Source organism: Coenobita brevimanus, chromosome 51 (genome assembly GCF_032717465.1).
Source record: "Coenobita brevimanus isolate Jiangsu-jjx chromosome 51, ASM3271746v2, whole genome shotgun sequence".
In the NCBI taxonomy this organism is placed as follows: domain Eukaryota; kingdom Metazoa; phylum Arthropoda; class Malacostraca; order Decapoda; family Coenobitidae; genus Coenobita; species Coenobita brevimanus.
In genome coordinates this window covers 1770922-1795617 of record NC_137004.1, presented here as the reverse complement: position 1 = coordinate 1795617, position 24696 = coordinate 1770922, and the positions used below count along the sequence as shown (strand labels likewise).

Sequence of the window (24696 nt, the reverse complement as noted above, 5' to 3'; positions counted from 1 at the left end):
CCAGCAACAAAACTAATCATCTAGTGTATCAAATCACCTATTCAGCAATCGGTGGCTTCAGTTTTTCAGATTTACCTGTATTTTGTAGACTGACACTAGCACCACGAAAATACGGGCTACTTATGAGTGCTTCGACTTCCATAGCGACAATAAATGCAAATGGAAGTCAGTATCACCAAAAAAAAAATCATTGTTTCGTGTTCCAAATCACCCTACTGATTGATGTCTTAATTTCTGCAACATACTTTGAAGACATATCCTGGAAACACGATTTTAAAGACTTACACGCTCAGCAAAATGACCAACAGAATTAATTATCCCCTGTTCCAACTCTGCTGTTTCGATGGCTTCAGTTTTTTCAGACCTACTTTGCAGACAGGGAGGTGGAACACGAAAGTAAAGGCTTATCTTGACACTTACACCGCCGCCGCCTGACGTGTGGGTGGGGCCAGACAAGACCCACCGTTACGGCCCCGGGCTGGCCAGGGTTGAGGGCTCCTTTCATTGGGGTCTTCATTAGAGAGAGAGAGAGGTGTGTGTGTGTGTGTGTGTGTGTGTGTGTGTGTGTGTGTGTGTGTGTGTGTGTGTGTGTGCAGGTAATTGTTTTTTGCAAAGAAGTGTACATCTGAGACCCCGAGTGGATCAGTGAAGGTATTTGTGGGATAGACAAAGTGTTCTCTCTCTCTCTCTCTCTCTCTCTCTCTCTCTCTCTCTCTCTCTCTCTCTCTCTCTCTCCTACTCCTCCTCCTCCTCCTCCTCCTCCTCGCGCAAATAGGTTCCAAATCTCCCAGAAGCGGATGTAGGATTCTCGATCATATGTTTCCATGGATTCAGAATGGTCATCTGTCTTTACACATTTGAACTTTGCCAGCCTAGCCTCTGACCCCTACGCATCAAGGAGAGTATTATGGGACTAGTAACTCGTTGGTGTTGGTGTTGGTGTTAAAAATTAGGGTCTTGCGATTTATTTTGCATATTACGCCTTAACATTATCCTGTATGGTATTGAAACTGTTTTATTATCGACACCGACTGCATGAGGATACACATAAGAGAACACTAAAGTCCTATGTACAAAATAAATCGCCGAGGAAAAAGTATTACGAAATCTCCAGAGCCACTTAACATCGTATGCTTGTTGGCTCTGGAGGGGTTATTGGCATCATCTTCTTTCCAGTTTTTTCATTTTCTTTTCTTCTTATTTATACTATGTGATATATTTGCTTGTGTGCTGTTTATGCAATCTATGTCGACATTAAAAAGATATAGACAGTATAAATGAGACTATAAATGCGTAGTTTGCACAATAAATCGCTAAGGAAGAGGTGTTACGGGGCCTCCTAAGCCGAAGAGAACGCGTGTCTTAAGATTACGTCCTGAAGGTCCTCTCGCCCACAGCGCTGATGGAGCTGGACCACATCCCCGCCCGCAGTGCCAACGCCCGCCCCAGACGCAAACGCAGCGCACCCTACATCATCTACCCGGAGATACTGGTGCTGGTAGACTACGATGGATACCTGTGAGTAGACAAATTATCATCATCATCATCATCATCATTATCATCATTACAAGCATCATCATCGTCATCACCATCATCATTATTTACGTTGTGTTCTAGATGGCATGCCAGATTTCAAAAAATTTTCTCTTGGAAATTTATTAACCTTAGCAAACCTTCATTTTGTTTTTATGTCATTTCTGTATTTCTAGAATCAGCAAAGCTTTCCCTGCAATGCATAAAATCATCAGGAATTAAGCAGAATAAAATATCATAACCCCACTACTGAATTCTTGGCGGGAAAGCACACACACACACACACACACACACACACACACACACACACACACACACACACACACACACACACACACACACACACACACACACACACCAGTAACTCTCACCTGACAGCTCTTCCTTCCCTTATCAGCGAGAGGGTGATGACCGAGACAGCCACAAGACACCCAGTGCATCTTTTAAGCCTCCACTGTGCAGGGTTTCTCTCTGCTAAATAAAATCACCGAGAGTTAACCATGCACTAACATACCCGTCCCTAAATTCTACTGAAGCCGTGAACGAAATATAGAGAGAGTTTATAACCTCATGATAGCGTAGGTTTTATTTCCTCTACAGAATAATAGTAAAAATCAGGGTTAAGACTCTCTTAACCCTGGTAAAAATCATGAGCGGTCGAAATGAATGGATCTTGAATTTGGCTCTCTGTTGTTTTGTTTTTGTTTTTTTCTTGGAGGGAGCAGTTTGCAGACCACTGGCCTTTGGCTCCATCTTCCTTACACACACACACACACACACACACACACACACACACACACACACATATATATATATATATATATATATATATATATATATATATATATATATATATATATATATATATATATATATATATATATATATATATATATATATATATATATATATGTATGTATGTATGTATGTATGTATGTATATACGGAGCCTCTGTGGTAAAGTGTGCGTTTCGTACACTGATGAACCAGGGTTCACGTCCCGCCAGGGTAATAAACTTTGGGGGTGTTCAACCGGCCACGTACTGCATTGGCGGACACGAGGGATGCTGTGGTTGAACAAGTGTCGCTTACTATAAAGTATGCTTGCACCCAGTCGGCTTGCGCGGGCCAATTACACTTGGGTCACAGACTACACACACATCCAAAGCCACTCCAGCACTACAGTTACACTTACAAGCACTTCTCACCCTACATACAATCTCTACCAGACAGCCTAAGCCACTTGGTTGAGATACATTGGCTGTATCGTCCCGACTTCGATCGGGATAGGCCGGTCCTGCAGTGGACACTCAAACGGCTGATGATGATGATGATTATATATATATATATATATATATATATATATATATATATATATATATATATATATATATATATATATATATATATATATATAAAAGTTCCCTTTCTATCCAACCACGACTTTTGTTTTGTTTTCTTGCATCCACTAGACAATTATTAAGTTTAGCAGAAATTCATCGAACCTTAGGAGTTAGATAATCCTTCATTAACCTGCTATCTGTATTTTAATTACTTCCGCCAAGGAGGTTATGTCATTGCCGGTGTTGGTTTGTTTGTCTGTTAGCAGGATTACTCAAAAAGTTACGAACGGATTTTGCTGAAAAATTTTGGAGGGGTGGGGTATGGCCCAAGTAACAATTCAGTAGATTTTGATGTTGATCCGGATCATCATCCGGATCCAGGAATTCTTTGTTTGTTTGTCCACAAGATATCTCCAAAGGTTGTCAATGAATTTCAATGAAATTTTGTGGAAGGGTGAGCCATGGGCCAAGTAAGAATTTATTAAATTGGGGGACCGATCCGGATCTGGATCTGGATCCTGCAATGGCACTGGAGGAGGTATGCTCTCTCTGAGCGCTTTCCAGTTTATATCTGTATTTGTATCTGTGAACCCATAGTACCTTTTCTTTATAAGTTTATCTGCACATGACACATTAAAACTAACTCTTATATTATTTATGCCACCTACGTCAGCAGTAAAACATATGAATAGTATACAAGGAACTATTAAGCTGATATATGCAAAATAAACTGCTGAGGAAGAAGTGCTAGAAACCCAATTTCATCTATATATTTTATACATATCTCTGCCTATATTTATATCTGTATCTATAGGCCTTTAGCTAACCATATGCACTTCTAGTTACGTGCTATCCGTATATTTACCAGCATCGCTACCTATTGTACGTATATGTATCATCTATACTTGTACTCCATATCTCTACCACATTCCCTCCATATCTCTACCTATACCTATATCTGTAGGTGTGTATATGCCAAACACCTATACCGAAACCCACCCATATACACTCGTAACCACGTGTCCTTCCCCTCACAGGCTGCACGGGCAGGACAACAGTCAGATCAAGAGTTACTACGTGTCCTTCTGGAACGGGGTAGACCTACGCTACAAGCTGCTCAAGGGACCCCGAGTCAAGATTTCCATCGCTGGCATCATCATCTCCAGGGTCAGTCTAGTGGTTAGAGCGCCCCAGTCGGAGTGACGGCCTTGCATAGGTTCGATCCCCAAGAGGTGACTGGAGGTTTTTCGATCATGTAATGCCATCAAGGGACGTAAGCTGATGAACTGTCCTTAAATGTATTGAACTGTGGTAGCCAAACCTGGGTCCCAAACACCTGGAGGCGGGTAATGTGGGACTGGATATATTTGTTCTGCTAGTTCACCAATCACATTAAGGAATTAAATCATTATACACGTATATTTTCAGTCCCTTTTCATACATGAACAAGGTCCAAATCGGGATGAAATTTGTATCTTAGTGTATACAGTTTCTATGTTTGGGTAAAACTCATGCATTTAAATAATTCACTGCACTTCTAGGCCTTCTTATTTATTACCAAATATTTTATTAGATTACTTGAGAATATGAACTCTTTAGAAAACAAGTTTCCATCAGTTAAGAAGCATGTTACACTTATATTCAATAATTAACCTCTGAAGAACTGAGTTTTGCATACATCTGAAACTCAGAGCTGGAAAAATACTTGTTCTGAACAAATGTTGAACGGAGTACTGACACTGTATCCATTCAGTTAATATTTAAGTCTCCCTGACCTTATTTACTCTGCGTTCTCTCCTCTTTCTTAGCCTCCTTATCATCTCATTCCAGTTCCTCGTTTTCTTCATCTTATCTTTTCGTCACACTTTCCTCTTGTCATGTCCACACTTTTTCCTTCACCTTATCTTTTAATCTCCCATTTTCTCTCTTTCATCATGTCAGTCTATGTCTTCATCTTATCTGTTCATTTTAATCCCAACCTCTTTTTCACCGCCTTATCTTTTGATGTCATTTCCCTGTAGCCCTCTCTTCCCCATCACTCTCACTTACGTCCCCCTCCCCTCCCGTCCCCACACTTAAGCATCACACTTACGTCCCCCTCCGGTCCCCACACTTACGGCACGTACTGTACCTGCACCTCACACTCATGCTTCCCACTTGCGCATCATACTTACAGTCCTCACTTACACCCTACGTTTACACCCCACACTTACTCCCTTAACTTATGCCCTACACTTACGCCCTACACTGACATTCCAGACTCACCCTCCCCACCTAAGCTCCACATTTCCGCCCCCCTGCCCTCATGTATGCCCCACACTTACGCTCCCACTTACGTCCCACACTTATGCCCCCGTCCCCACATTTATGCCCCACACTTACGCTCCCACTTACGTCCCACACTTACACTCCCACTTACGTCCCACACTTACGCCCCCACAGAGCCGTGACGCCATGCCCTACCTGGAGAAGAACCGTGTGGGCCGCGACGCTATCGACTCTGCCAGTGCACTCACCGACATGGGCAAATACCTGTACCAAGAGCGACGACTGCCAACATACGATATCGCCGTCGCTATTACGAAGTGCGTACCTGAGGAGAGAGAGAGAGAGAGAGAGAGAGGAGAGGGGGGAAGTAAATGTGTAAGAAGAAAAGAAGATGTGGGGAGAGTTAAAAATGGAGAGAGGGGAAGTAATGTGTGAGAAGGAACATAGATGTGGCGAGGGTTAAAAATGTAAAATAAAAAGTGGGAGAGGAAACAATGAGAAGGATGTGAAAGAGATAGTGGGGAAATAAAGGAGGAAAGAGAGTGGGAGAAAGGAATGGGGGAGAGAGGAACAGAACGAGGCACGTAAGTAAAAGCTAGCCAGATAGAGAGACACTTGTTCTTTATGTGCCAGACGAGTACAGTATTTCAGAAACATTGTTGGAAATGCGCTCTTAGCTCCTGGAATCCGGGTGACGTCATTTTTTGTTGATTTTGGTGCAACCAGACGATCTTATTCAATTTTTGGAAAGGTCTTTCGTATTGATGGAGTTGGTTAATGCTATAGGTAATCGCTCCAGTTGGAAGAGTCTGTCTTAAGCTGAATAAAGTCGTCCGTAGATGACAAGAAATAAGACGTCCCTGGCCTAACTGAGGTAATAGTCTTTGAATGTTCCAGGTAGAGTTATTTCTGTTGTAGGAGAATATGCTAAATCGTCCAATTCTCTGCATTTAACTACTCTAGGGCAATATAACGATAGGTTATGATATCATGCCTTTCCATAGCTGAATTTAACTAATATAGTTGTAATTTTTCATTCGTTCCGATCAAAATACAAAAATGCTAACTACTTAATCTATAAGGTTTAGTAATGGATTATTGTTCGTATATATATATATATATATCCTAACTGATTGGCAGTGCTTTGAAATACTTACTATGTTTTTATATGAAACAGATTTCTGATACGAAAGTGAACTGAATGACAGTATTACGTAATTCTAATGACGACAAAACACGATTTCCACATTCTCGCATAAAATAAGATTAAAATTTTTTATTCCTGTCACATCCAGCTAGTACACACACACACACACACACACACACACACACACACACACACACACACACACACACACACACACACACACACCACCTGGGTACAGATGTGGACAGATATTCCAGCAGTATTTGATAACGGGTGGTCTGATTGGTATTCCGTACACCCGATGCTTGCAACTTGTATCAACAAATACCTTCATGCTAATCACACGGTCAGCGTTTTGAATTCTTGATCACACCTGACATGAAATCCTGATGAGGTGCTGCCATTTCAGTCAGGCAAATTTTTTAAATTTACGTATGCTTAATGATAAATTTGTCAGAACTAAAATCATGTGTGTAGTCTGTGTTCGGTAGGAAGTTTATATCAGTGTATTTGTAAGGACCTGTCTAGGTGCTGTTATAAGTTAGAAATTCGTGGCCTGAGGCGGCCGGGGCCGGCTGCTGCAGCCTGACCCAGGCTCTGCGGGAGGACATGCTCCTCTGCCTCTTCTTATCTAAACTTGTGTACCTCATTAATACCCGTCCAGGTACGATTTGTGTCGTCGACGAAAGAGTGGACGATGCACCACGGGCACGGCTGGTAAGGTTACTCGCAACCAAATGAGCACACGTACACACATGTACACAAATTGTATGCTTTTACATGTGTACGGTGGAGGACACTTGTTGGGCTATGGTTTTGGTACACACAGGCTGGGTGTAGTATAGTGGTGGCCCCATGGCGGCGGTGTGAGGCCACAGAGGGCAAGAGAGTGGCCGAGGTAAGTGAGGCAGGAGACGACACGTTGACGCCATTGTGTCGCATTCTGAGTGGCTCTAGAGATTTCGTAGCATATTTTCCTAAGCGACTAATTTGGTACATCGGACCTCAATATCCTCTTGTATGTCACTGATACAAAACAGTGTCGGTATTAAAGCGACATAAATAACATACAAGGGATAATTAAGGTGTAATGTAGAAAAATGTCGCCAGGGGAAAGTGGTACGAAACCTACGCCGCCTGGAATTACGGGTCACTGCACCAGCCACAACATCACGCCTCAGATGTGGCCTGTGGAACTCACAAACTTGCTTGTGATCACCCGGGAGACAGGATCTGGGTACACTGGCAGACAGGCGCCTCATAATGTGTCTCTCAACAGCTGCGCCATAATATCCTAGAAACAGCACCGCCATAGCTCGTGACGTCACCACTAATGTCAGTGTTGCCAACAGCCGTCGTCTACATAACTGACGACCACAGTCATATAACTGCAAGCTGAACTAAACCAAACCTGACTTTTTCCATTGCAGATTAGACATGTGTAGACGCGCATTCAGTGGGGGGGTTTGCAACAGGGGGACGGCAGGTATGTTAGAGTGACTCGCCCCAGCCACACCATCGCCATTATCACCATCATTATAACTGCCACAAAACTTACGGGCCCATTCTAACAGGCTTCGGAAATTTTTAAAATACCTTTTCCTTAGCAATTCATTCTGCACATTGCACTTCAATATCCTACTGCATAGCATTGATACAGACTATAACGATGTTAAGAAAAATACCTTACGGGCCCATTCTAACAGGCTTCGGAAATTTTTAAAATACCTTATCCTTAGCAATTCGTTCTGCACATTGCACCTCAATATCCTACTGCATAGCATTGATACAGACTATAACAATGTTAAGAAAAATATAATTACATCGCAAGAGAATGTCGATTATTTGCCTGTTATGCAAAATATATCGCTAAGAAAGGGGTGTTACGAAGCTTCCCAGGCTATGTAGAATATGGCCCATAATATGGCCCTGTTACTGTTTTATATATATATATATATATATATATATATATATATATATATATATATATATATATATATATATATATATATATATATATACAATGACAGCGATAACTAACTGTAAAACCAATGCATTATTCATTAATTAGTTACGTGGAAAACGTTAGAGGGTATGAATGTGGCAGTTATAAGGGTTTCATCTCACCTCACCACCCTAGACGTAAGGTCATCCCACACCTGTGCCACCACACCTGCACTCACCCGGCACCCACCCGGTAGATATCACCCACCATCACCATCATCACCATCTTCACTCTAATCCTATTCCCACTATTAAAAAGAGGTGGAAAGTATTCAGAAGTAGGAAAATGAAATACAAAGTAGACTGACAATCCGCCAAATTCAGTACATTTATAACAGTTGCTAATCATAAAATCAACCTCATACTCCAGCACGAGAGGTATTACCTGAGCAATTGAAATTTTTCGGAACAAGCAAAAATAATATAAAAACGACGTAATCGTACTGAAAGGGTTAATGGAAATGTTTTTTAACTTGCTCAGTACGAGAGACTTTAAACAGTACATAAAATCACATTTAGGTGGCAACAAAATAATAAAAGAGACGTCATACTGAAAGTTTTGACATTCATAAGTGGCACAGGAGGCTTCGTAGCACCTCATCCTTGGCAGTTTATTTTGCATATTACACCCTAACAGTGTCTACACACATGCAAGAAAATATTGTTGTGTAATGTGCAAAATAAATCCCTGAGAAAGATGTGTTGCGAAAGCTCCAAATCTACTTAGAATATGAACCAGTATCTTTTGTATTACATAGTCTTATACTCGTACATACAGGAGCGTATTCTCATGGGTACTCGAACCTCTTTAACACCTCTTCCTTAGCCATTTGTTTTACATATTGTTCCCTCATATTCTCTCGTATGTTACTTTTACCTCTCTGATACTAAGGTATTTTTCATATTTAACAGACTGGAGGCTATTAGTGTCTCATAACTGTGTGTCACATGATAGTGTGTCATGTAATAAGAGCGTGTCATAGGCTAAACTGGTGAAGGAAGAGGTGTTGGAAGTTTCCTTCGATAAGATAATACATCATGTCACACCGTCACCACCAACACCTGCACCTCACTATCATTGTAACTAACATTATATAAACTATCCACATTTTAATTTGATATAAACGCTCCACATTCTAAGGTAAAACTCTTCATATTTTAAAGTTATGCTTCATTTTTGTCCAACCTCTAAACAATATGACGACATCTAAAACAATTACCGCTTATGATGCCTGTCACTCAACACATACACCATTCACACCTTCACCACCCACCATCACCACTACCATATCACTCATCACAACCGTTCACCACCACCTCCACCATAACTACATACGCATTATATCGATACCACACCATCCACCACCATCAACACCACACCACACCATTCATTAATGTACTGCTTACCACAGATTCTCCACCATCACACTCATTATTTTCCTCCACCACACTCATTTACCACAGTCATGCGCACACTACACCACAACACTTAATACACACCCACACCACCACAAGAACATATAACTTATACCCATACCACCACCACCACCACATTAACACCACCACCACAACTATTAATTCATACCTATACCACCATCACCACATTCACACAATCGCCACAGCAGTTAATTCTTACCTGTACCGCTACCACAGTTAATTCATACCTATACCACTACCACACCACCACCACCACAACACACACACACACACACACACACCGCAACATCATCATAATCCTCATCATCCCTCTAAGTATCACTTCTTGACGTGACTCAGTTCTGACCTTTTGACACCTTACTATTGGGTCAGCCATCTTGAACCTGGCTCTCTTTCTTGACCTGTGGCAGTCTTATGTCTGACTCGTCTCTGTCCTGCACATGGTCTGACTTTGGTACGATCAGGACAAAAGTTCAACTACTATTTCATTGCGTCTACTTCGCAATTAGAGCATATTTGTCACTTTCCTTCTTAATGCATCATATCAGAGAGCTTCACTTACATTATAGGCAGATGTATATACCAAGCCAGCAGAGGATGGTAAGAAGTAGTGGGAGATGAAATATTACTCGAACTTTTGTCCCTGATTGTACATTCACAACTTGATTGACCTCCTCTGCCTGACTCTGTGTTTGTGCACAAGACCTGTTTTGTGTCTGACTTCATCTTACCTGACCTGTATGTCTCCTACTTGACTTCCATAATGATGTGCCTGAGGTGTTTTCGTGCCTGACTTCCTCTTACCTGACTTGTACTGTTTGTCCCTTACCTGACTTCATTATCGACGTGCTCCTCACTTAGCTCCCTTATGCTCCAGTTACCTGTCTTCCCACTGTGCCCCTTATGTGCCGCTCATCTGACTTCCCATTGCCTGACTTCCCTATGTACCCCTCCTTTGACTTCTTAATTTGCCCCATACCCGACTTGCCTGTGTGTCTGAGTTGTGTGTATGTGTGAATCTGAGGTGGTTGTCGCCTCAGACAGATGACTCTTAGCAGAAAACTGGTGAATCAGAGAGATGCTTCTCCAAAGCCCATTTCTTAGGTAGTTTTGGAATTACCTCTGTGTCTAGCGAATAATCCGAGTAAGTACCAGACACGACATTTAGTTATATTTAAAACGCAGCATAGTTTTATCTCACACAACCATCTCTCAGTAGCCGAGAGAAGGGTTGATCTGTAGCGCAAGGTCGCCAGTTCTAGCCACTCGCTGGAGGTGGAATCATCGCCGCAACTATTGGCCCACAGGTAAGCAGATGCAGCTGCTCCCACCCAATCCAGCCTTCCCCAAATCCTACCCGACGGAGCTCTTGATTAGTGTTAAAGAAATTGTGTGAAATCGCTGATGTCAGATTTCAAAATGGAAGTCATGTGGCCTAACATTTATATTCCATGCTATAATTTTGCCATATTAAGTGTCTTATAAACGTTTTAGAAACATTCATATGTGATTGGCTGCGTCAGTAGTAAAAGCAGTTAGTGACCGGTAAATACTATGAAATCATAAAGTAAAACTAAGTGCGTGAAGGTGTGAGAGTCCCTTACTATTCGACGATAGTTTTTGAAGCACTTGATGATGATAGAACATGTCTGATCTTTTAGTATCACTGCTGACAACATTCTGTGATGTGTTATGCAGCATGATCACATCTAACAGTTACGAGGTTGCCAGGAATGATCGTCAAAAATTAAGGGCTTGCTTACGGCTTCCCACGCTCGGTTAATAATACAGCCGTTAGTGCAAATGCAAATGACTTCACTAGAACATTTATTTTTTTTCTAAAAGCACAGGATGTTTGATTTCTTTGTATCTCAGCACTTCACCGAAAGTTTCTTTCTTATGTATACTGTAATTGTATATAACTTTCACTGGTAAATAAAACTTGTTTATATTAGGTACCCATAAAATATTGTGGTCGGAGTTGTAAAGTATTCGTAATTTTTCATTGACAGTCATACAATTGAAGGAGCCACTGATGATGCTAAAAAAAAATGTCAAGAGTTCAGTTGGGTAGGGTGTGAGAGAGGCTGGGGGAAGGAAGGGTGTGCAGTGTGCAGTCACAGTGGTGAGTGCTTTACAGGTCCTATCTTCCTCAAGTTATAAAGCTTCCTAGTACGCCTTTATTACCAGTTTATTTCTGTATATGACATTAATATTTTCTTGTTTGTTATTTATGAAAACTATGTTAATATTAAAATGACATAAATAACATGCGGGAGAATACTAAGGTGTAATATGCGAACTAAACTGCTAAAAAAAAAAAAAAAAAAAGTATTAGGAAGCCTTCTAACCAAACGAGAACAAGGACCTAACTAACGTTCAGTCAGATCTTGTTTTGATAAGTGTGCCCGTTTATGAGTCGGTACCTGTGAGTATGTGGATCTAGGTGTGGATTCCATACGTCTGTGAGTGACCCCATTTTTGTGTCGTGATCTGCACAAGTTTAAGAGACTGGTTAATAGTGTGTGCGAAGATAATCCTGCATATAGTGTGAATGATATGGAACTACAATATAATTTCAGAGACTGTGTGTGTGTGTGTGTTTTCGCAGTTTTTTTGTGTGGGTGTGTACGTTTATTTTGGTGACTGAATCTTTCTCTTGCTCGTCTCTCTGTGTTCCTTATATCTTCATTCACCTGTTATGCATGTTACGAATCTTTATTGAACTTTACTGATGTTCTGTTCAATCTCTTCCTCTACTTTGTCTCTTAATGTGTAAGTCTTCTTTGTCCTGTCCGTCACAATTTTATCGTAGTGAAAGTTACAAGCTGATGTAATGCTCACCGTTCAAATCAGTCAGGCCAATAATTTTTAATCTTTGTCAGCTGTTTCGCCTTCCCAGCATAAGTTTAGAAGGTGAAATAACTATATAAATCCCTATTCATTGTTCGGTATATCAGTAAGAAATATCTCTGTGCCTTGTGTTGTGTAATGAGCATTTAATTTAGTAATGCATGTTATCTTTCATTATACATTTGCTGCAGTGTTTTCAGCCGCTTGTGGGGATTATTTAAAACGAATACAGACTAAATGTTTTCGAGATCTGTCTGATTTCTTGTGCCTCATCATACTTCGAAACATAAATTTGTCATGGAATTATAAATATACAATGATGTACCCGTTTTACCGTATTTTAATCGTGTATTCTGGATATTTGCATACAGCTGTCTTTTTAGCAGTAAAGTGATGTTTAATTATAAAATGCGAAACAGATGTAGTTCACTGTAAGAGCCGTTATTTTTACACTATTAACCCAGCCACCTGTGTATGTGATATAGTGGAAGTATGTCTTGTCCTTTCATTACCCTTTGCTCCCTGCCATGTTCGGTGTGTTGCATGCTTACGGGTGGGCTGTTGTAAGTTGAATGTTGCATGCCACACACACACACAGCAACCCACACTGGGAGGCTCCACTTACCACCAACACCACTCTATACACACTTTTACTATTTTTTGTTGTTATATAAGTCTTCTTGCTAAGTACAAGCCCCCCCCCCTTTTTTTTTTTTCCTTTGTCAATTTATGTGCAAACTTTCTACTGGCTCTGTTTCTTTCATCTAAATTTCAGTGACGTGAGCTCATGACTAACCCAGTCTCATATTTTAGTGAAACACTTCAAAAACCATGTATAATTATTCTGAAAGAAAGAAAAAACGAAATGTCATCAGCTCACAGACTGATAGTTTTTCTTTAAATATCTGTGAAGGGCCTAGTAAGAAATGAATTATACTCTTCAGGTTTTTCCCCGCAGCTGAATAAAAATATTAAATTGTAGAACTAGTCTGAGTGAGATTTAGTTCCATAGTTGTTGAGTCACTGAGAAATTCCGCCTAATTAAAACCTGTGCAAGAAGTTCAGGTGTATTCAGGAAATGTATAAACTTCCCTTGTACCCACCGCTTGCTATCAGTCATTAGGAAGCGTCACCTATGCCCTTCCTATAGATAATTTGACAAGAATAAACCCCTCCAAATGTTGGATCATTTCCCGCTAGATATAAATGTCTTTTTTGAAAGTAAATTTGTTTATAAAAGCTTCCTCAACTGTTTTTATAATTCAGCCGTTTGTGATGTATAGTCGCTGAGAACTTGCATTTGATAATTAGAAGTTAATAATTGATTTTGGATTCATAATTACCACTTCTTTAAGAAAGCATCTAAGTCTGGAAAATAATTATATAACTTACTGCTTACGATGATAAGTTCTCAGCAGGCTAATGATTATTTTTTTTTTTATGTTTAGTAAATTTGCTGTTTTGTGGCATTGTCTTAGTGCTAACCATCGGGTGCTGCCTATGTCTACCACCTGTTTTGATTCCAATCCCATTTTGTCAACAGTGGAAATTCCCCGTTTTGACAATTTTCAGCCATTGCTTTCCCAGCATTGTTAGTCAGCCAAGACTCTCTCGTCAAAATATAATTATCTGACTAAATGTTTCTGAGTAAATACAGTTTTGGGCGCCACGACTTGCAACAAGGCAGCAAATACTTTTAAAGAGTGTTTTGAGTGTTGTCTGACTGTGCCGCGTCCCGCCAGGCTTTGCGTACGTCGGAGGCGCCTGCGTGGTTAACAAGCGGCTGCAGAAGGTGAACTCTGTAGCCATCGTGGAGGACACTGGCGGTTTCTCCGGCATCATCGTCGCCGCACATGAGGCTGGACACTTGTAAGACCATATACAGTACATACATACATACATACAAACGAGTACATACAGAGAGATAGAGAGAGAGAACACTGAGGTGACTTCTTAATCTACCCGAAGTATCAGTAGTATTCACCAGTCATGGAAATACTTCTGTAAGATTTGTGTCTTGTGAAGTGGTGTTGGTGGTGGCCTGTGTTGACCTGTGTGACCCCTCTGCAGGCTGGGCGCTGTGCACGATGGGTCACCACCGCCTTCCTATCTTGGCGGTCCAGGTGCCCGCCGGTGCCGCTGGGAGGACGGCTACATTATGAGCGACCTCAGGCACACAGAAAAGGGCTTCCGCTGGTCCTCGTGTTCCGTAGAGCAGTTCCATCATTTCCTCAAGTAAGTCTCGTACAATAAAGATGCATATATCTTGATAGAAACTCTGGCACATTTTATATGTCACATTTACTCTCCCTGTTTTATGAGGTTTATTACGTAGCAAAAACCATTTTTCCTAATAATCATCTTTGCCACGCCGCAGCTGAGAATATTGGTAATGACAGGTTTTCAGTATCAAACAAACATCTTTGTTAACGAAAAGCACCTAGTATCCTGTCGAGAATAAAAACACTGACTTTTGAACTCCGCGGATAATAGCATATAATGCTATTCATTAAATAGTCATTTTGTATATGTTTATTCATGTACTTAATTATCTGCCAAGCATTAATGTATCAAACTAATCACCAGTCACAGGAACGAAAGCGTCTGATGGCTCCTCCATTTCCTCGTTTTTCCTAAATTACCAATACAGTAACCGTAAGTATAGTGATGGCCTTCAGAACGTTGATTCACAAGCGAACTCACGATGAAGTCCCTGTCGCAATTAATACTTGTTTTGGCAGGAGGGACAAGAAGAGTGAAGCATCATCCCAAGTGTTTCGTTCTTCCTGAAAACAAATATTGCGAGAGGAAAATGATCGTGAGTTGTTTTGTGAACCTCTGCCCAGAACACTGTGACGTGGTGGAGGTGAAATCTCTCGCTAGCGTAGACTCTCACGCCATATTTCCTTTCCACTCATAAAGATTACTGTACATAAAGTGGGGCTTGTGGTGTACACTCATTGTCAAAAATTCCTCCCTACTCATACCCAGCTACATGCACACAGAGTTGGAACTGCTTCGACGCTGCATGTTCTCTCAGGAAACAAAACTGCGATTTTGTGTTCTTTCTGAACCTACTGTGCACCAGGGTATTAATGGAACAGTCACAGAGGTTTGCAAGTGTTGTGTTCACTGTCTGTTAGCTCCTCTGAATTATATAATTATCGAAATTCAACGCATGTAGCTGAGTATGGGTAGCAAGGAACGTCAAAACTTGAGCGGAAAAAAAAAAAAAAAAAAAATGTACAAAACAGTTTGGCGCCTGGTGGTCCAATGGTTTCAACGCTCCAGTCGGAGTGATGGCTTTGTATAAATTCGATCCCCAAGAGGTGACAGGAGGTTTTTCGATCTTGCAATGCCTATAAGAGATTTAGGCTGGTCAACTACCCTTAAGAATATGATTACAGTAGCCCTGTCTGGGAACCCTGTACCTCGAGAGGGGTAATTTTATTTCTTTAATCAGAATACTTTGTATTATGCCGTCTGAAAATTGTTTAACCTCTTGCATTTGGGTGACATCCATTTAAGTTTATTCCCTCTGCTGCCAGTCGCTTTTATTCAGCTTAGGAAAGATCTCTTATACTGAAGGGCTATATCTAACCCATTCACTTGTAAGAGGCTCCATAACTGAATGAAATCGTTAGGAGATGGCAAGAATAAAATGAAAAGGACGTCCCCAACCTCAATGGAATAACTTTGCTTTCTTAATGGTGACAGCGGCGACATAGAGACATGCCAGCCTAGCCTGGGGACTCTGCACCCGAATAGAGTGAATTGGGACTTCTTTTTTACCAGAACAGTTTGCAATGTGTAATGTGAGGCCTGTTTAACTTTGGTTTCCTAATGGTGACAGCGGGGACACAGCGACGTGCCTGTACAACCTGCCCCACGAGGACGAGTCTCTACCCAGGGTGCTGCCGGGGAAGCTGCTCTCCCTTGACGCCCAGTGCAAGAAGGACCGCGGCACCTCGGCCTGTTTCGTGAGTACATAGCCGCCCCGACCCAACGACGAGACGACCCAACAACGACCACCACCACCACCACCACTACCACCACGCCCCGAGACTGACTCTTGACAGTTTCCTCAGCCTTACTACCTCAGCCTCACGACCCCTGCCAAACGATCCCAACCTTATGGCCCCAACATTACGACCTTCGCTTTACGACTCCTGCATTCCTACTCTGTCTTCTGTTTTTTCGTTTTCAGTCATCTCATTTTTTTCACGTCATTCCTCTTTCTTTCTGATCATCATCTCATTCTTCTCGTAATTTCTTTCTTTTCCTCATCGTTGTCTCATATTTTCCTGGCCATTCATCTCTGCCTTCTTATCGTCTCATCCTTCTCAAGTCATTCCTCGTTTTGTCTTCCTCAGCCTCTTATTCAAATAACTGTTTCATTTCTTCTCTCCGTCAACGCTCTCATTTTCTTTCAACTCTTCTTTTCCTTAGTACCTTCTACGTTTCTCATAACCGTTTAATTCTTCATATCGTTGTCCCTCTCCATGTTTACCTCATCACTTATTTCATTCTTATCCACAACAACATTTCACTGTTCCCCTTTGTTACCCCTCTCATTACTTCCTCATCATCATCGTTTTCTTATCATTTTTATCTCCTTCTGTTCCTCTGATAATTTTTTTTTTTCTCGCTTTCCCACAACTTGTCCCTAAGTTTCATTCTTTTTTTCATCATTTATTGCTGTTTCTCCCGCCATCTTTTAATTTTCTTCCTCATCACCCCTTTGCTTTCCATTATCATTGTCTTTACTTTTCCTCCACCTTACTCCCTACTTCACTCATCATCGATTCATTCTTTTCCACGCCTTCCCACGGAGTGTTTCTAATTTTAATTGTTTCCCCTCCTTCCTCTCTCTCTCTCTCTCTCTCTCTCTCTCTCTCTCTCTCTCTCTCTCTCTCTCTCTGTATATATATATATATATATATATATATATAGATATATATATATATATATATAAATATAGATATTTATATATATAATTATATAATATACAACATCTGTCTCACTCCAATCATCAAAATCCCACTGTTTTCTTTCAACATTATCCTACAGCAATCTCTGTTTTCACTACCACTCGGTTCTTATCTGTCAGGTGAGACTTCCATTCCATTCCTTTTCGTCGCCTTTGCTTTTCTCATTGTACGACTTTGTTCCATAACTCTTCACTTGATATTTTCCATCATTATCGTTTTTCTCTTCATCACGTCATTTCCTTGTTATTTCCTTATCATCCATATCTTATTCTTTCTCACTGTGCTCGTCTGGCTACAATAACAGCCTTTTATCTCTTCATCCCGCATTATTTAAGATGAGAACACTAAGGCAGAGGCAAGCTCTTATTTTTTGTTACGATGATTTCTGGAACATATGCTGATGACAGAATATGTTTGATCTTTGTGTACCGTTGCAACCTACATTCTGCGGTGTAGGATTCAGCTGATCACATAATTTTTACAGTAACAGGTGTTCTATACATAATCATCAGCAATTAAGGTCTTGCTTACACCTTAGCGCACTTAGTTTTAGTGATGCGGCCAATATTTCTTCTCATACTGACTAATATCTGCCCTTCCAGACAAAACCAAGGAGCCTTCCAGCGACTTTCTTTTGTTTTGTTTATACCTTCAATTTCTCCACGTTTCTACGTTCCCTAAACTCTTTTTTTACAGACCATCAACATTTTCATATGTATATAGAAGAGTTTTAATTGTTTACAGCTATTAGATAAAGTAGTAACTTACATTCGCAAGATAATTACTTTGAAAAATTGGCAGCCTTAAAATTATTTAGTTTATAATACTGATCATTCTTTGTCAATACACATGGCCACCTTATTACTGGCAGCTATCTTACGATTTCATAGTGTATATTCGCTTGTAAATAAATGCTTTGCAGTGGCTTTTGTCAGTACTTATCACAACCCTATTGGGACACTTTTGACTCCCCTCAGTGCCGATTTCTGCGATTCCTTTTTCCATCGCTTTAATGTTCACATTCTCTCACTTACTCCCCTCCTCACCCTCTACATCAGAAGCCATCCTGCCTCTGTCATCTCTTTAAAAAAACCCTACAAATCTTTCTGTAGTTTCTTATTCCCCTGCTTTGACGTGCACTTCCTCCCATGCATACCTTTCATCACACTCTGCATCACAAGCCACCCTGCCTCTTTATAGGGTTGCCATACGTACGGATTTTCTCGGACATGTCCTGCATTTAGGTGTCAAAATCTTCGTCCAGAGGGAATTTTAGAAATTCTCCAAAAGTCCGGAATTTCAGCTTCCATCACTTTTTCTCGAAAAATTTAATATACTATTAAACGCTGTAATGACGAGAGAGAGAGAGAGAGAGAGAGAGAGAGAGAGAGAGACTTTCGTTGTTTTCGTCAGCTGGTAGCCTAAGTGTTGCCAACTTAGCTGATTTAGTGCTAGCAGCTAGCTAAAATGTCCTGCCTTCTCCTCTTGTTCAGCCACGATTTTTTTTTTTTCACACTTATTGCTGTTATAGTCATAAAATAAATGGTAACTGCACACAATTATTGGCTTAGTTTTCATTTTTACACTCTAGCATTTGTTATTCTTATGATCTTATCCTGCATTTAAGACGTTGTTGCATTTTACAGTCATAATCTTGCCAATTCTGTACTTTGCCTGCTTTCCAATATATTATAAAAAGATTAAAGAAGACGCTTCAGTCGGACTGAGCCTGTGCAGGTTTATATCCAAGGGATGGTTGGGGCTTATTGCTCACGTAATGCCACTCAGCGATGAGTGAGGCTGGTCACTCATCTTAAATGTCAGGATTATGGACCATGTATGAATGGATGGATGGATGCAGTACAGTAGCACTTATGTATATACACTATATATATATATATATATATATATATATATATATATATATATATATATATATATATATATATATATATATATACACACAAAGGTTTCATAATGCCAAAAGCCCAAAGTTTGTGTTGGGAGGGGGGGAGCATGGCTTTCAGCGGAGGCGTCCGGTATTTTGACTGTCCAAGTATGGCAACCGTACCTTTTTACTCTCAGTGCAAAGTCTTTCTGCAGCTTCCACCCAGCTTTGTGCAACTTTTTTTTACGCCTTCCCTTCCTCACTTTGCAGGTCTCCTTGTCCCGTTATTTTACTTACTCCACCTCTTCCACTTCTCCCTGCCTCACCATCCTTAATGTCTCACATCTGCATAACCACTCTTTCTGTCTCGCCACCCTCACCACCTCACCACCCTCACCGTCTCACCACCGCCTCACCAAACACTGCCTCATCATCTGCATCAGCTCATCACCCACTCACCACCCACACGGCCTCACCACCCTCACCACCTCACCGTCCACACTGCCTCACCACCCACACTGCCTCACCACCCACACTGCCTCACCACCCACACTGCCTCACCACCCACATTGCCTCACCACCCACAGCGCCCCACCTCCCACACTGCTTCACCACCCACACTGCCTCACCACCCACACCACCTCACTGCCCACACCGCCTTACCACCAACACTGTCTCACAACCCACACTGCCTCACCATCCACACTGCCTCACCACCCACACTGCCTCACCACCCACACTGCCTCACCACTCTCACCATTTCACCAACCACACTGCCTCACCACCCACACTGTCTCACCACCTACATTGCCTCACCACCCACACTGTCTAACCACCTACACTGCCTCACCACCCACACTGCCTCACCACCCACACTGCCTTACCATCCACATCACCTCACCACCCACACTGCCTCACCATCCACACTGCCTCACCACCCACACTGCCTCACCACCCACATTGCCTCACCATCCACACTGCCTCACCACCCACACTGGCCTCACCATCCACACTGCCTCACCACCCACACTTCCTTACCATCCACATCACCTCACCACCCTCAGTTGTCTGCCTGCCCGCCGTGTCTCTTACCACCTACCACGCATCCTTTCTGAGAGAGAGAGAGAGAGAGAGAACTAATTCATAATACCCATATACACAGTGTTCTAACTCCCACCCTCTCACCCAGACTTTCTGTACCTTCCTCGCTTCCCACGTCCCTACTTCTCTCACCGTGCCTCTCTCTCTCTCTCTCTCTCTCTCTTTCTCTCTCTCTCTCTCTCCCATCCTGCCTACTTCAATCATTTTGCCCCCTCCTTCATCCCCACCTTCTCTCCCTAACCCTTTTTTTACCCATCCTCATCCTACCGCTTTCTCACTGTGTCTCCTTTCTATGCAGTTTGTCTGTCTCCCTGCCTTTTCCCTCGGTCTTTCGAATAATCCTCACCTCCCAGTCTTTCTCTCATTATGTCTCCCCTTCACCCTACCTTTCTCTGTCCCCGAGTCACCATCCATCATCCTCATAAATCCCTCTCGTCATTTCCATCTTTCTCCCCCGATGGTCCTCTAATCTTATCCCTTCCCACCACCCTCTCAAATTGACTCCATCGTTCTCGCTCTTCTCACTTCCCTGACACCGTTCCCACCCTCTCTCGCTTTTCGCACCTCTCTCTCACTTTTCCTTTCTTCTTCCCTCTGCCTCTGTTTACCTCCTTACTCTTCACACCTCCCCCTCACTCTGCCTCCCCCTCACTCTACCTCCCCCTCCATCCCCCTACAGAAAGATGATCGTGTCTGCGCTCAGCTTTTCTGCTTCGACTCCTCCAGTGGCTACTGCGTGTCCTACCGCCCCGCCGCAGAAGGATCCGACTGTGGCAACGGCAAGATCTGTAGCAACGGGAGGTGTGTCTACGATAACGGCAACTCCATCTCTGACTTTGACATCAACAGGTGAGACGCAGCAGAAGAACACACTCTCTCTCTTGCTCTCATCATCGTTGTCTCATTTTGTTTCTTGCTATAACTACCTGTCATTCCCATCATCACCTTATTCTCTTCCTCGTCATCCCTCTCTCATACTCTCGTCGTCATCCTCAGTCGACAAGTAGAAATAATGACAGGTACGAAACAAAAGAAATAAAAATACAGATAGATAAATAGATAGATAGATAGACATACAGATAGACATTTACTGAATCTCAAATGAACTTAAATTCATGTCCCCAGCTATACCGGTACTGCTGTGCGAAAAGGTATTAGGAGGAAACAAATACCATATGTTTATTTACAAGATACCACTTAAATACACAGACTCCTGGGAAGGCCAGATCCACTGATCTCGAAATCGAATTCGAGATTACTGTCAGGTAAAAACTATGTCCTAGTCCCAAGCAATATCAATGGCTAGCAGAGATCTCAACACAGACACTGTTATTACAAGATTTTCATGAAAAGTTCCCTTACTTAGATTGAGATTAGGATATATTTTGCCTACACATATACTAAAATATCCTATTTCTTTAAATTTGTTTCATTTATATTATTTGGCTATCTTCCCGTTGAGCAGGGTATTATTAGAAACATGAACAAAAACAGCATTGTTATGCATCCTAAAAGCATTGGCAACAACTGTGTTCTTTCATACTTGACTCTAAATCTCTACCTTTTTCACTCGCAAAAGCAAAATCACAGTCCGCATGGGTTTAATGCTTATTTGCATTATCCTTAGCTTAACATTCATTTTCAAACAACATGAACTCCATGGATGTTGTGCTCTTAAATAAGGCATTGACTCCACTGGCCTGCCTCATTATAATAACAATACTGATGCCTGAGCTGGACTCATACTTTGAAAAGTTGTTTACCGAGGAAATACAAGTTTTGGCCCGACTGGATTCTCCTCAAGTATGAACAGGTAGGGAGCCCGTGCGTTTGTAAATGGCGGGATAATGCGGAGGGAAAGGTGTAGATAATTGAGATGGGAGCAGCAGGTTTATGTGCAGGAGAAAAGGAGGAAATGGGAGGGAAGAGAGTTGCAGCGTTCAGTATGTAAGGAAAAAGATTTCTGTGCTTTCCTTTCCGTCCAACCACCCATTTTGTGTTTCACTTTCGACTTCATAGAAGAAAGGTCTGACCATGTTGGAATTAAAGTAAGATTTAATCACTGAAAATTTTTATATATATCATGTACCAGTGTTGTACGGAGGTCAGTGTACCACAGAATTCAGTAGTCATTTTGATCAGATCCAAGGAACACTTTGTCTTCGTCAACCCACAGAATTGTCCATTCATCTCCCACTCTATTTACCCTCCACCTGACAAAGTCAGAGGAGGGTGTTGTTATCACTGGGATCAAAAGGTGTCCGTCCGTAGAGGTGGGCGGCAAGGGGGCTGGCTGGACATAGAGATGTCGTTTCCGGGCCAGAACTCAGGGAGTATTCACTACAGTCATGAAATTTCACAAAGTTATGTGTCTTACAGTGAACTGGTGCCTTGTGATAGGCAGAATGTTGTGTCTTAAGTAGTTTTTTTTTTTTTTAATAATGAAAAATTAAAATAAAAAATAATAATTTTTCGTTTCCGGGCTAGGACTCAGCAACCAATACAGGTACAGGCTTCAAAATCTCCAGGAATATGTGTTAATATGCCTCCTGGCGCCTTTTGGCAGTTAGAATGCCGTGAGATTATATAATGTTATGAAACTGCAAAAATACAAAAAACTGATTAATGTATTTTCTATTAAAACTTTGCAACTGTTACACCTAGGAGGCAGAAATTGTACATGATAAATGATTATATGAATATCTACATATATATGACGTTTCATGACTACTTATTCTGAAATAATAAAAAATGGCTGCCTAAATGAAAAAAAACACACACGTCATAATTCCATCAAATCTGCTCAAAATTTCATTATTACCATGGATAAACTACTGAAATTTTTAAGTTTTAATGTCTCTTTGTCACACTGGGGGGGTGGGGGTGAGGGCCGTTCTGCGCTTGGTTAGGTGTGCATGGAGGGGGGTGTATGTGCTTGGTCAGATGGAGAGTTGCAACAGCGTAGCGTTGCCTATTTTTTTTTTTATCTAATTATCCATCACATATTCATTATCGTATAGTCATTAGTTACCGGTAACTAATAAAGTTTCATTTTTCAGATCCGGGGAGCACTTCATCTTCCAGTCCACCCAGATCAAGCCTGTTTACACCGACCCGCCCTCCTCCACCACCCCCCGTCCCGTCACCACCACCACCAGGTACTGTACCCATGATAAAGAAAAGTATTACACATAAGGGGTTCGATGATATCCGGAATGGTCAATACAGCGCGTGATGTATGTTTTTTTTTCTTCTGAACATGGATATAATGACAACACCAGTAACGGGTAAAGTAGAAAAAGCAACTGTAAACGGTAGAGTGCATCCTTAAGAAGGCGGGATTACTTTTGTGGGGATAGAAATGAAGAACACTTGGCAGTATCCATCGTCTACGGTGTCAGACGTAATGTATGCACAGATACTGTCTTGATCGTGTACAGGTGCCAGAAAAAATATCAGTGCATACTGTGTTTGAAACAATATAGATGAAGGGACGTGTGTTGTTCTGCTCTAATGACAGTGACGTATGCTGATCTGCAGTGATGTTTCTTACGAGTACACTTTAAATAAACAAATAGCTTCATTCAAGGACTCATATGCTTATTTAATTTTTAAAGACCATTGTATCAAAAGCTAAGCTTATAATTTCGGAAGTCGTTGACCCAACTCTGTCAGATACCTTTTTTTTTTTGTTTGTTTGTTTGTTTTGTTGCTATTCTACACACGATCCAGCAATATCACGTACAAGTCTGATGTTTGCCTAAGCGACCAGTATTACTCGTGATGTCCCTAGAAGGTTAATCTATTATCATATGGCTGTAGTACTAGCTACTCTAGGAAATGTCACAGGAAACCGATGTATTTTATTTTCATGATAGAAGGCTTACTTATGGGAGGTGCCTGATGCCGTTCTTGTGGCACCAGGCTCGTCTGAATGCAAACCCGGTGGACCACATTGAAATTTCCGTTCTCCTGCAGTCCACCATCCCTCTTTCGGGGGATAGAGAGGAAGTCGGGAATGTTTATATAACTATCGGTAATGGTGCCACCACGTGAAGGCTTCCCCGTCCAACGTGGGATATAAGCATCGGACATTTTTCAATAAGCATGGTCGGTGGTGTCAACTTGTTTA

At 41.6% G+C, this 24696-nt stretch overlaps 1 protein-coding gene across 1 annotated transcript in view; it reads left to right on the top strand.

Annotated features, from left to right (window-relative positions):
- LOC145400283 (A disintegrin and metalloproteinase with thrombospondin motifs like) overlaps window positions 1-24696 on the top strand; it is an 87692-nt gene that overhangs the window by 61286 nt on the left and 1710 nt on the right. Inside the window, exons 6-14 of the mRNA XM_080272841.1 lie at window positions 1398-1518; window positions 3913-4042; window positions 5318-5460; window positions 6955-7007; window positions 14327-14453; window positions 14655-14819; window positions 16438-16564; window positions 21244-21413; window positions 23624-23722. Coding sequence (XP_080128967.1) covers window positions 1398-1518; window positions 3913-4042; window positions 5318-5460; window positions 6955-7007; window positions 14327-14453; window positions 14655-14819; window positions 16438-16564; window positions 21244-21413; window positions 23624-23722 — 1135 coding nt within the window. The remainder of the gene's footprint in view (window positions 1-1397; window positions 1519-3912; window positions 4043-5317; window positions 5461-6954; window positions 7008-14326; window positions 14454-14654; window positions 14820-16437; window positions 16565-21243; window positions 21414-23623; window positions 23723-24696) is intronic.